The sequence below is a fragment of the Herpailurus yagouaroundi genome, unplaced genomic scaffold, assembly GCF_014898765.1.
Source record: "Herpailurus yagouaroundi ecotype Mexico unplaced genomic scaffold, PumYag 218, whole genome shotgun sequence".
NCBI classification, from domain to species: domain Eukaryota; kingdom Metazoa; phylum Chordata; class Mammalia; order Carnivora; family Felidae; genus Herpailurus; species Herpailurus yagouaroundi.
Window position 1 is genome coordinate 2,436,350 of NW_024412449.1, and position 14,178 is coordinate 2,450,527.

General features: G+C 44.5%; 1 protein-coding gene across 11 annotated transcripts in view; it reads right to left on the reverse strand.

The window, feature by feature from the left end:
* Positions 1–368: 368 nt before the first annotated feature.
* The window catches only part of MICAL2 (microtubule associated monooxygenase, calponin and LIM domain containing 2), a 224,413-nt gene continuing 210,603 nt past the window's right edge, over positions 369–14,178 (reverse strand). For 10 of the 11 annotated variants that reach the window (XM_040456850.1, XM_040456854.1, XM_040456852.1 and 7 more), the window contains 3 exons: positions 10,401–10,503; positions 7,028–7,101; positions 369–3,019 (listed from right to left, as the gene is read on the reverse strand). In XM_040456850.1, coding sequence (XP_040312784.1) covers positions 2,835–3,019; positions 7,028–7,101; positions 10,401–10,503 — 362 coding nt within the window. In that variant the 3' untranslated portion in view covers positions 369–2,834. The remainder of the gene's footprint in view (positions 3,020–7,027; positions 7,102–10,400; positions 10,504–14,178) is intronic. The other variant, XM_040456845.1, reaches the window with a different exon arrangement.

Sequence of the window (14,178 nt, forward strand, 5' to 3'; positions counted from 1 at the left end):
GAGTGGAGGACTGATATTCTCCCCTAATGGAAGCTGCACAACCCCACAGGCATTCAGAGGATGTTTGTTACACAAATAGATCAACAAATGAATGCTTTGCGAGAGCAAGCTTCAGACATGTCCTCTTGATTCAACTTATGTAAAATCCTAAACTAGCAACTAACATGAGCCCTTTAGTTTAACTTAGAAGCTGTGTGAGACTGGCTATAAAATACGACCCGGAGCTGGGGCTTTATGTCTCGTTCAGAGTCCTAACTTGTCCAGCTTTGATCACAAGTATACTTTTATGGGACCGAAGAAGTGTTTTCGCCATAATCCCACCCGTACTGCATAAAGAAACTGTCTTTCAAATGTACAATATTTTACACTTTGACGGTCTTAGAACATTCTTTATTGTGAATAGGAATGGAATTGTTCAAAATAATTCAACAGCTACAATATTTGTGTCATTTTGGAAATGTCCATTGAAATGGTTTTACGTGCTGGTAAAAAGCCGGCGTAAGTAAAAGGCTCTTAGGTATGAGCGTGTGTTTCAACCGGGCCACGTAAGACTCAGCCTTCAACTCCAGAACATGGTCTTTGAAAGAGAAAATGAACAAATTGCCTTTCTCATCTATTAACAGAAAGAAGGTGTTTCTTGGCCCCCTCAGGAGGATCTTTCTTTTAGATGAAAATAGAACAAATCAAAAATAAGTGGCAATAAATTCTTTTGTATCAAAACAATCCAGACACCACACAGGTAAGCATCACGTTAAACATATGCAAGTCGCAAGCAGCATGCTTTCATAGAACTGACAGAAAACACTGGGTTTGAATACTTCTAAATATTCTAGAATAAAAACAGAAGTTCTAGATCTTTTTCTTTAAATGAATTAAAATTCCTGAGTATCCAGAGTCTTATTTTAAATGCCTGAAGGCCGAAAATATTACTTTAACTATCTCCATAAATCTTTAATACTATACAACTAGCTCACTGCCCCAAACATCTGGGTTACTTGTATGTTAAATAGCTTATATACCGATACCCCCTAGTGCCAATAGATCTTCTCCGAGTTACAATACAGGAAAATCAGAATTGTGAGGAAACTGTATTAGCAATTTCCACCAAATATATAAATAAATAAGAAGAGGTAAATAGCCATAAATGGCATAGTTTTGACAGCTAGATAGATGCCTGCACATATTCCCCAATAGAATCCAGGCACCAGAAGATTTGACTCTTTTTTTTAAAAAGGGGAAAGGAAGAAGAAGGAAGGAAAAAAGAATTACAACCTTCGGAATTTGGTCTGCCATGGAAAGGTTGCATTTTAATACCGCCCAAAACATTGGCGCACTTGAGAAATCCAGTTACATTTCTGATTTCTGGCTTATCAGCTGGCCAGACTGGTGCACATAGACAGCACCTCACACAGCAGTGGTTCATGGTCAACATGAACTGAGGAGAGTTAGGTCTCAAGAGCCAACTGTTGCAAAGCACCTTTTGTTCAATGACACATTTACACACTTGCAGAAATGAGAGAGGCCAAACATATAACAAAGAGTTCCTCAGTCTGTCTCTTGTCAGCAACAGGCTGACTCTTCAAAGAATCCCATTGACTGTAAACAATCAAATACTTTATGACAACAGATCACTATTTAAAATCTTTTCTTTGGTTCCCATATGAACCATCAAAACGACCCAGGAATCTCCTGTCAGTGCACAAATTCCATCTCCTGGCTTTCTTTTCACATTGAAAATGTCACTTAAAAAAAAAAAAAATCCATGACCCAGTTTGGGATTTGATCACTGCCTTTGGTAAATGGGGTCACTGCACTCAGCTCTAGGGTGAAGTCAGAAGTGATTTTGTCCTTGTCCTGTGGAGTTCCCAGGGAGTCCCTGGAGAGAGCGCTGGAGACACTTCTCTTTGGACCTGAGAAGGCTGTCACCGGGAAGCCTTCTTCGCCTTGGATCACGAGTGTGTGTGTTTTCAGTGCCATTACCAACGGTTATAAAAATGCACTGGAAAATGATTCATTTTCGAGAAACACTTTTCACTGTGTTCCGGGGCCAGTAAGGAGAGGACTCTGAGAACAAAAGCTTTTCGAAGCCTGCAGTATTTGGTGAACACTGATAGTCTTGCCAGTATGAAGTTAAAGTTTGATTTCCTTCTCTCTTTTTTTTTAAAATGAAATTAAGGCTCAAATGTTGTATTAAACTCTCATTTCTTATGTATATTATATTAAGGCTTATAAATACAACTGGTAAATTAAATTCACCCTGGATTGAATTAACACCTGCTATATGAGTTATTTGCTTTATGTAATCAGTAATCTCAAGGTTTCTCCTCTTTCTCTGGAAACACAATTTTTAAATATTAACCTAATCTTTAAACTGTGGCTGCTTCTTTCTGACATTTGGAAACCGGTCATCCATGCAGGAAAAAAAAAAAAAAAAAAAAGGGCAAATATGGACATATTAATGAAACGGCAGCTTTGTAAAAATCTTAAGATGTGTAACTCAATGAATTGGGGAGATAAATGATAAAAACAGCAGGAAAGTCGATCCCTGTGTCACTTTCCAGGGAAAACAATGCTGGTCATCTGCCAAGGTCACTTCCAATGTGAGACGTGCCAAAGTGACTGCCAATTCCCTAACCATCTTTGTCTATTCGTCATTATAATGTCTGGAAGGGTCTTGGGCAGCTGTACTCCATATGGGAGAATTTTAAGAAGAAATTGCAATAGGGCATCACTTAAGTTCCACGTATGGCAAATCCTGCCAAAGGAACCGTGAGTGAGTGAGGTGTGCCCGGCCTGATCCTCAGCCAGCATCCAGGGCCAGCGCCTTGGGCTGCTCACGTCCTACTCAGCTGACAGCCCCTGGAGAATATGAAGCTTTCAAAGTGCTGGTCTTCAGCCTTTTCTTTTATGCGCTGTTCCTCTAAGGAGTCCACGAGCCTGTCCCTTTGTTCAATTACTTGCATCATCTCGCTGAGTATTTCTTGCTCCTCGTTCAGATCGCTCTCATCTTTCTGGCTCTCTAAAAAACAAACAAACGGCAAGCATTGGGCCTCAGGTAACATTCAGGCCGAGGGAGAGATCTTGGCATGGGCATTCTTGATTGTTTCGGACTTGTTCTGTCTTCTAATTTCCATGGAGAAAACAAGGAAATGAATTTAACACCAGGGAACTCTCTCGCAGCCACAGATTAGCAAGGAGGGTGCTTTGTGCTGCAGTCAGCTCAGTTTTCATCTTGAGAGTATATACAAAGCAAACAGGGGGAAATCCCTTTGTAAGGAAAAGAATATCAGCCAGGCCCCACAGAGTTCTCCAGCCTCCCCTCCCCTGCAAGAAAAAAAAGAAACCAACGGAACAACAAGAAGGCTGTTTTCCCTAAACATGTCTGAACTACAACAAAGGAATCTATGAGAAAAGTTTCTAAACAAACCATCTGCATCAGGGGCTAGGACTTCAAAGTTGACGATCCTTTTTTTCTTTTCTTTTTTCTTTCTTTTTTTTTTTTTTTTTTTGTAGTTAATGACAAATTGCAGCCCTTTGAGGAGAGACCAGGCAGAAGCAAAATAAGGCTCTGGTTGGCCAATGGGACGGTGTCTCCAGACTGTGAACATGTTTTCTCTTTTGTCTTAAGAGTACAAGAACTTCTTCCTAATTGGCCTGACACATCCCATTGCCCCGGGGGACATAAGATTGCTACAAAAGGAAGGGAAGGGATAAGAAACAGGTAGTAATGATTTTCTGACAATCAAAATAGATTTTAAGGCAGATTTAAGTCTCGTCAACCAGATTGTTGCCTTGGGAGACGACTTTATAAATACCTGAGCCCGTTCCCTTTAACATGCCAGGGACTAGGTGGTGAGCCTGATCCTGGAGCAAAGAAGGGCCACTGTTTCTCACATGAGTCTTAGTTCAGAGGATGGGGTCAGGAAGAAGGCATATATGACAAAAGGGAAATAGAAAAACACCATTCCCTCGGTACTTCGTGTTTTATGGGCAAGAGACGATTAGAAGCAGAGGGTTAGCTCTAGCCTCTCTGTTCTGGGCCAGGAAACGTCATACCATTTGATGGGAACACCGGGGGCTCAAGGATTCTTACCCAGCCCCTTGTTTGGAATTCTGGGAAGAAGCCAGCTGGAAGGGTGCCTTCTGCATAAACATAGGGCAGTATGTGGTGGTTGGGCAGAGAAGGGTCTGAGTGTGGCTCCCCGGATCCCAATCTGCTGTGTGTGGCAGCCGTGGGGCTTAAGAGTGCCCACCAGCCCTAGAGCTACCAAAGGTAGCTGGCCAGTGAGCCTCCCAGAGGGCTCCCCCGCGATGAGGAGTCACGTGGTCCCACGGTGGAGACTGTCTGGACAAGCTGAATGGAGGATGTGCTGAGGTGAGCCTGAGTAAGGCAGGGACTGCCACCAGGCTCCAGGCATGCTGAGGAGTGGCCAGGCTATGGATGATGCCAGCCATACACCTCAGCTTGCAAATGCCAGCAGAGAGAGTGGCAGCCGGATGATGGGACACAGCTGGGTGGGGACTCGGTGAATCAGAGCAACCAACGCAGATACCTACTGCTGCGAAGTCACAAAACCTGCCTCTCCCTGCTACCCGTCCTTAGGGAGGAAAGCAGAAGGAAAAGCTGGCCATCTCCAAGGCTGAACATTTTCATCCCAAAGAGACTAAACATTGCTACAGGGATGGTTAAACTTATTGCATCAGACCGAGTCTACTAGAGAGGGATAAATAAAGTTCTTTTTTCTTTTTTTTTCCCTCTCTTGCTAACTAGTGGGCTAGAGCTTTTATGGAAGATCGGCTAAGGGGAATGAAGAAATGTATGATCCTCACTCCTTAGTAAAAGTTAAAAAAAAAAAAAAGGTTCAAAGATGGCTAATGGGGACTGTTGGTGGTTTTTATTTTACCATCCAGAAACAGAGCAAACTGAAATTTTTATTTGATGTATAAATCAGATATTATGCTCTATGGTTTTTTCTTTTTAATTAATTTATTTTTTAATGAAATTATTTAAATCCAGGTTAGTGTAGTATTGGTTTCAGAAGTAGAATGTAGTGATTCGTCACTTACATATAATACCCAGTGCTCATCCCAACAGGTGCCCTCCTTAATGCCCATCACCCATTTAGCCCATCCCCCCGACCTCCCCTCCAGCAACTCTCAGTTTGTTCTCTGTATTTAAGACTCTCTTATGGTTTTTATTTGTTTTTATCTTATTTTGCCTTCCCTTCCCCTATGTTCATCTGTTGTGTTTCTTAAATTCCACATATTAGTGAAATCATATGATTTCTGTCTTTCTCTGACTGACCTATTTTGCTTAGCATAAATAATACACTCCAGTTCCATCCACGTTGTTGGGCTAGATGGGTGATGGGCATTAAGGAGGGCACTTGCTGGGATGAGCACTGGGTCTTATATGTAAGTGATGAATCACCACATTCTACTCCTGAACTATTTTTACACTATATGTTAACTAACTTGGATTTAAATAAAATTAAAAAAAAAAACAAAACCCTGCTATACTTAGTACTTCTTGCTCCCCAGTCCCTGGTCCAGAGCGGTTTTCCTCTTGTGCAAACCTGATGCCAGACTCTCTCAACCCCTCTCTCTTTCTTTCCTTTTGTCTCTCCATGGAAAGGGTTCCCTCTCTTCTGTGGCACTGCTGTTTCTTTCTCCCCAAGTTCATGTCCATGCACCTTGTACCTGGCACGCTGTCTCCCTCCAATCATGGAGATCCTTCTGACACTCCATAGATCAATTTCCTGGTTGTTCCAAATCATCTGACCTCAACATAGCTGTGTTTGAGGGAGGAAGAAAACCCAGAGTACCCTGGCTTCTCACCCATCTTACTCCTACTCCTTCTATGATCTGTTAATCTGGGGATAGTCCAGTGTCGTTGCTCCTTATTTGATAATCAACACAGAAAAATAAAACATTCCTCCCTCAATGTTGGCTTGTCATCAACGGACTCATGCGAGCCCTCTGACAAATAAAAATGACGTATAACACTTTTATCTGTTCTATACAGTGCAGCCCTATAAAGATTTTGCTAGAAATAGAATTTTTTGTTGCTATAAAGAAAGTCCACAAATCATTACTATGTGGGAAGGAATAGGAGACCCTCTTTGGGAGTCTGTGCCTGAATCTTAGTCCTGTCACTACTTACCTTGCACATACTTTTTAAGTTCCGAGACTCAGTTTTCTAAACTGTAAAATGGGGATAAGATGCCTAAGTAAAAACAATCATAAAGATGACGTCTAATATTTATCAGGTGCTTGCCCTGTACCAGGCAACCCCATAGGTAAGTATGTTTGGTCCATGAGGTGTAAAGAAATTGTTGAACTTGTCCTTTTAGACCCAGGCCTAAGTGTAGGAAAGCCATGCGTGGATCTGGTCCCATGAACACACAGCCACAAAACGGCGTCTTACTGGGCTGGAACCAATGAATGCATAAATCAGTATAGCATGTGAATTGAATTTATGTCAGCTTTCCCTCCTTTGTGGTGGAAATTATTTTCTCATTTGTGTTGACCTGGTCCGGCCTGTGCTGGGAAGGGTATTTCCTGTGCCATCTATGGTGCCTGGCAGAACTAGGCCCACCTTCCTTGGTGTTCCCAAAGCATCTGTGTCCTGGCCTTCATCTCATTGTACTACAAACACCAGTTTGCACGTTGGCCTCCCCGGTGAGACCACGAGGCAGGGGTGCTCTTCTCCTATTGCCAGGGCCCCCCTAGACTCTCAGCAAATACTCCTTAACTGAATAAATGGGAAAGCGAATGAATGGTTTTGCTCTGTTAGCTCATGGGATGGAGTAAACTGCTGCCCTCAGAGCCCAGGTGAACAAAGCCAGAAGCGACTTGCTGGGCAGGTGGTGAGTTTCCACCCGTCCAGCCTCCCGTTCTGCCTCCAGGCTGCTTGCACAAGACAGGAAGAGCGTCCCACTCTGGGATTTGCAGGGTGCTCTGTGCAAGGGCCTCTCGGGGGAAAAATGTCTTTAACAAGGGGCCCCAAACATGTCATCGTACTCACCTTCCTTGAGCATTTTTTCTCTTAATGTCTGTTCCAGTCTGCTTTGATGATCTTCCAGTTCTAATTCTTGGGCCCTGGAGATGAGAAAATGTTCAGACCTTGTAAAAACTGACGATCTGCCTAGAAATAGAAGCTCACTGACTACAGCTACTGCCTTCTTCTTCTTCTTCTTCTTTTTTTTTTTTTCTCATTAAAACTGAGGTCTTGGAATATCTCTAAACGGAAAGTTCTGCTACTACTGGGGTCGCTGAAGGAGCCCAGAAGGACTGCTGGGATATGCCGAACTGGAAAGACCATGGAGCCGCTGAAGGTTGTGATGTGATCTCAGTGGGTGTTTGGAAGGCCACTCAGGCCGCCCTTTGGGGATGCATCGTCAAGAAACGACTAGTATAATCCAGGAGAGAAGCAATGACAATCTGAAAATCTTTTCTCTTTTAGGGGCAAAGGGACTTCAAGTATCACCTCTAACAACTCCCAAATCCCTGATTGTGATAAAGAGCAAAACAAGGAAGAGGAGGCAGGAGAGAGCCATTGTGTCCATGTGGAGGCAACAAAATTCAGACGCTGTCCATCTGGTTGTAGGAGATGTGGAAAGAGGGATCAGGGACACTTGGGGTCTCTGTGTTTCCACCAATAGGAGCAGCAAAGTCAAGAAGAGAAGTTAGTTCTTGGTAAAGGTCAGTTTGGAACTTCTCAACCCTTCAACGCCTGGGGCTATTCCATGTGTATCCCTCGTGTGTGCAAGGCGCCCACATGCTAGGCCATGTGTAATGTGGAGGTTCCCCAGAGCTTTGGGAACCCAACTCTGGAGTTCTCAGGAGAATGAGGACCACAAACAGAGGTCACAGGGATCAGAGGGGGTGGGTGAAGTCATGTGATCCCTCAGAGGAAGACTACAGAGGAAGAAAAATTTGAAGACAACGAGGTTGGAAATGCCCACATGTGGAAGTCAAACAAAACAGATATCACCAGGGAGGAAGCAATCAAAACTTTGAGAAGCAATTAAAACAAGAAATTCAGCATCACAGGAACCAGGAGGAGAAAGTTTTGAGAGAGAAGAGAGAGGTCGAGGGGATTCATTGCTACAGGGACTTGGAAGAGGGTGAGGGCTGAGAATAGGTCCCTCGGTTTGACATCATGGGGCCTTCACTTGCACCCTACCACGGCGTGCATCGGTATCTGCTACACTTTGCTTTGCCCTGTCGTTGCTGCCCTTAGTTTTACTACTACTTGGGTCAAGGTCCCTGCCGTGGTCAATATTCTGCCTTTTGTGATTGACCCTGAACTTCACTTGGCCCGCTCTGATAGTCAATGGAAGTGTACCACTCAAGCCTTCCTTTAAGAGAGAACTTTCTGGGCAGAGTACAGCAAGCTGACTGCTGAGGCAGAATCCACTCAGTGTCATGTTGTGGCCACACTGTCCCCAGGCAGCTCCAAGCCAATGTCAGAGCACAGCGGTAGTACTGGAGTTGGACTCCTCTGATGGCATCTCTGCTCTGGTTCTCCCTCTGGCCTGGCTAAGATGTTCTCAGGGCTACAGGGCCATCTCAGGCTCCTCTGTTCAATTCCCTTTCCTCCCCTTCTCCTTTCACAGGTATCAGGACCAAAGAGGGTCTGTAGACTTGCCTCTTACTCCCCCTCCTATTTCCCTTTATCCCAGTACATTTCTTGGACTTCCAATCTTGTCTTGGTATCTGCTTTCCCAAAGCACCCAAGTCGGTTATCCAAGATGGTTCTCTCTGTTCATCCAGGTCTTTCCTCTAAACTAAAACCTATCCTTTAACAGCTTAAACCATTCCTGCTTTTGTCTAGCTCACCTGCCTGAGCTTCCCTCTGGCCTCTTTTGGAGCCGAAGGTTCCCCCTGGCAGCAGATTAACTAGGGAAGCTGGTCACTAAGCAGTAACAGCAGCAGTCATTGACTTTCAGACTCTCACAGGTAGAGCCCATGCACCGAATGCTCCTTCTACAAACTTCCATGGAGCTTTTGCCATGTTTTCTATTGCTAGCATGCTGTGTGTTAGCATGTCTTTCTCCCCTAAAATCATGAGATCCTCGAAAATAGGGACTGTGGCCTCACTCATTTTTATTTCCATACTACCCAGCAGTTCCTGGCACACAGAATGTGTTGGATACATTTTTGTTGAATGAACTTTGTACTTCAGATCTGGTCCACAGGCAGACGGTATGGTTGGGGAGAAAAGGCTTTGCAGTCAGGCGGGCATGGGTAAGTGTTGCTCTGAGTCTCAGCATGTGTATCAACTTGAAAAATAGTGACAGAAAAAATAGTTACTAAGGAGGATGCTTTCTTCCCGGACTTTCCTTCCATGTCCCTGAAGCTCAATGAGTAGAACTCTTAGTCTCCTTCCCCACTCCTACTCACTCTCAACCTGGGAGAGGTAAATCTGGGAAGAGACTAGGTGAACTTAGCTCACACCCTTTTTCTCCTGGGACTAGCCTGCCTGCAGCAGACCTGTGTTCTTGATTACTCTGAGCCTTGCCATAGGTCTATGGCAAGATTTCCCAATCTTGATGCTATGGGCATTTTACTTCAATAGTTGGTGCGGGGGATACAGGGCATCCTGTGCATTGTGGGATGTTAAGTACCACTCTTGGCCTCTACTCACTAGACACAGGTAGCACCTCCTAGGTATGACAACCAAAAATGCCTCCAGACATTGTTGAATATCCTCCGGGGGGGGGGCAAAATTGCCCCCAGTTGAGATACATTGGTCTAGGGTAAAAGTCTTGCCCCCAAGAAGCAAGTGGGTCCATTACTTTCTGTAACTACATAGATGAGTATGTCTAATTCTGGGGTCTGGTTAGTGCAGTGGGTTGAATGGTTACCCCCAAAAGATATGTCCACATGCTGAGTGACCTTCAACTCTTTCAGAGTACGATGACATCCACCTCTACTTTCTGGTTCTCCTGCTCTCTTATTCAGAGAGGACAGCCAGAGAGGTCTCAGTCCTTGTATGTTAAAGCCACAAGGAAGTGGCCAAGCAGATCTCCCCAGCCTCTTCCCAGACACAAGCTTCCCTATTGCAGGTGTGTGACTGCAGGTGGCCCCCCCTCCCCCACTGGTCTCGGGGACAAGGATGGATTGAAAATACCTTATCCAAATGCCCTCTAGCTCCAGACCCATCACTTGAGGTCTGTTTTAGCCATAGGACTCCACAGAGGGAACAGACAACTGAAGATTCTCTGCACTAATGCCAGCATGATATGCAAGGCACCAAATATCAATTTGCCTCAATCACAATTCTGTATGCACAAGGAGAAAAATTCCTGGGACTTCAACCCGGGAGGGTGAGCCACCCCACTCCCACCCCCTTTGCTTTGAGGACTCGCTGTTATCTGTGTTGCCTTACTTACATGATCAGTAGCTCCGACTCATATCGCATTAATTTATTCTTCTCCAGAACCAGCTTAAACCATTCCTGCAAAAGCTGTGCTTCATCTTGTGTGCCTGAATCTGCTTAAGAAATCAGCGGCAAATGGGTTAGATTGGCATTTTTCTCCCCATGATCAACCTGCTTAGGAGCTACTTTGGTGGGCCATGTTTGTAGCAGAAAAAGTCTCAACAGGCGGCAGCCCCCCTGATGGCCTGTTGATGCCTCGGGTTGCAGGCGTGAAAAATAAAACCCACCTGTGCATGCTCTGGGGGCCGTCCTCCTGGACATTTAGGGCATGAATACTTCAGCTCCAAGGTTCATATAATCTCGATAATGTCCTGCCATAAATGAAACTTCTCCTGTCTACTGGTAAAACTTCTGTATGTTTTAACAAAAATTGTTTTAATATTTATTTCTTTTTGAGCAGGGGAGGGGCAAAGAGAGAGAGGACCCAGAATCTGAGGCAGGCTCCAGGCTCTGAGCTGTCAGCACAGGGCCTGACGCAGGGCTCGAACTCACAGACTGCAAGATCATGACCTGAGCTGAAGTTGGACGCTTAACCGACTAAGCCACCCAGGTGCCCCAAACTTCTGTATGTTGATGCATCAAAATCTCCACCAAAGAAAACCCTAGTAACTCTGCTGGTTACTATCTCCTCCTCCTTCTCCTTCCCCAAATCCAATGATTACTGGGTGCTCAGGTGAGGTGTGGCTCCCTTCATGGGGCAGAGAAGCTCACACCACATTTAATTATAGAGGAGTGGTGACTGGCATCTTAATTTTTTACACAAAGAAAAGCCAAATGATGGGGAAAAAGGTTACTAGTTTTGAGTCTCACTGGGAAAGTTCTATTCATATCTTCTTATAACTTAGGTTATGACCTTTATTTTATTTTTTTTAATGTCGATTTTAGAGAGAGAGGGAGAGAGAGAGAGAGAGGGAGGGAGGGAGAGAGAATGAGTAGGGGAGGGGCAGAGAGGAAGGAGAAACAGAAATCTGAAGCAGGATCCAGGCTCTGAGCTGTCAGCACAGAGCCCGAGGCAGCACTCGAACCCACGAACCGCGAGATCATGACCTGAGCCAAAGTCGGTCGCTTAACCAACTGAGCCACCCAGGCACCCCTAGATTATGACCTTTATTAAACCTAAGAATAACCATGAGAAAAACTGATGCTGCTTTTGGATGCACAATGTTAGATGTCAAATGTTTACATAATAAAATGTTAAAAATCTAAGCATATTTGAGAAGCAGGAACGTGGAGATGGCTTTTTAGTATTTCACCCTGAAATGAGAACACAGGCTGTATTGTGGCTCATGGCCATTCTAGAAGGATTTATAGTGGAGTATCCCATAGGCAGGGGGGGAAAATAGTGCAGACAAAACATACGTGTGACTTTGAGCCTTTGCTTCTTAATTGGTTAAAATGAACAATAAGACACACAAGGAGGGGCACCTGGGTGGCTCAATCGGTTCAGTGTCCAACTTTGGCTCAAGTCATGATCTCCCGATTTGTGGGCTCGAGCCCTGTGTCAGGCTCTGTGCTGACTGCTCAGAGCATGGAGCCTGCTTCGGATTCTGTGTCTCTCTCTCTCTCTCTCTGCCCCTCTTCCACTGTCTCTCTCTCTCTCTCTCCCTCTCTCTCTCAAGAATAAACATTTAAAAAAATATTTTAAAAAGACACAAAAATAATAGAGTGAGAAGCTACTATTTATTATGACATATTATGACTGGTGATTACATGCCAGTCAGTGGGCTCTGTGCATTATATGGGACATCTCATTTATTTTTTTATTTTTTTAATGTTTTTAAATTTATTTTTGAGAGAGAGACAGAAAGGAAGCAGAGGAGGGGCAGAGAGAGAGAGAGAGAGAGAGAGAGAGAGAGAGAAGACACAGAATCCAAAGCAGGCTCCAGGCTCTGAGCTGTCAGCACAGCGCCCAACGTGGGGCTCAAACCCACAAACAAACCGCGAGATCACAACCTGAGCTGAAGCCAGGTATCCAACCGACTAAGCCACCCAGGAACCTCAATATATGGGACATCTCATTTAAACCTCATAAGAAACTCACCAGTAGATTCTTTTATAATCACCACTTGATAGCTGGAGAAAACAGAGGTCTAAAAGCTCAATTTTCCCAAGCTCACAGTTATTAAGTGGCAGAACCAGGGCTTGAACCCTAGTGAGCTTTATCCTGAGCTTTTCACTTCTTTGTATCACTCCCCACTCCCCCTCACTCCTTCCCTCCTTCTCATAAGCTTGTAGGGCAAGTAACACGCCTGACACGTTGCCCTGCTCGTAACAAGTCATTCATAAAAATGAGTTCCCTTTCCTCCCTGTCTTCTTAACCACCTTTTTGTTGATATGGACATTTGGGTCCGGAGAGATTCATGTGTAATGCACCAAATTATACAATTTAGGGGAAATTGGTACCACAAGGCAGATCTGGACTTCTGATGAATGCATCCATTTGTCCCTTCATGCATAAATTCATTTGCTCATCCAATAACACCTACTTATTGAATAGGTATTGGGTACCGCTTTGGGTAATGGGGATACAGTGACAGATAATGCTACATGTGATGAGAAATTTGGAGATAGTAAAGCATAAGGCCTGCCATCTCTCTTTATTATTTTTTCTAGAGAATCTTCTGGAGCAGATGGATTTAAAGAGCTAGAATAAAATAGAACATTAGAAAACTCTTAACCACAACTAAGCAGCATAAAAGCACTCTGGGAATATAGAGAGGGGAGGGTTTTCCCGGTCAGGATGTGAGGTTGGCTTTCCAAGAAGTGTGGTGCTTGAACCGGGGTGTTGAAGAATGGATAACACTTGGAGAGGAACTAATGAGGATGGGAGAGGACATTTCCAAGAAGACACAATGTCAGCAAAGACAAGGGAATGGAACAGAAAGTGGTAGAGACAGAGATCAGGCAGGACTAAGGGGGCATGGCGGGGCAGAGGGCGAGGTCTGGGAGTGTATGAGCATCTCATCCTAGAGGTCCCTGAACGTCATGCTGAGACTCTTGTACTTTATGCTGTAGAACACAAAAGGACACTAAAGGTAGGTGGTTGAGTAGCATGATCTAAGTGAAGTTTTAATCAGGAAGGATTAAAAGAGGGGTGGGGAGAGAAATAGCCAAATGTTATTCTTCCTTAGGTGTCTTGGACGACAGGCAACTGGGAACTTGCAGTTCAGTGGGGAACACCAACGCCGCACAGCCAAATAGAAGATAATGTGCCCCTTGCTATGGCCACACAGACAGAAATGAAAGAATAAGGTATATGGACCAGAGATCATCTATAGCATAAAAGTTACTTTACACTTGGGATCAAACTTCCACTCTTGCACCTCCTACCATGTGGGCTAAGAACACATACTGTAGCCTCCCTGAGCCTCAGTCTCCTCATCTGTTATGAAGATACAGTGGGATTGACTGTGTACACAAAGACCTTAACCCAGCCCTGGCACGCAGTTTAAGCTCAATAAATGGTAATGGTCATTATTCAAATCATATGACATAAGCGATGAAAGAACCTTCGTGGGTAATCTGTTCCAGGGATTCCCTCTACCTCCTTCCCTCTCCAGCCTCTGTGATAACTCTCCATGTGATGGTGGAAATCCCTGCGGGGCTCTGTACTCCCAAGTATAGAAAACTTCTTTCCGTTGGCCTTTGATGGGCTGGCCGCCAGCTGCCAAGTCCAGTTTTGCCTCCATGGGAAAACAGAGAACACTTAACACTCAGAAGGCATTCAGAGT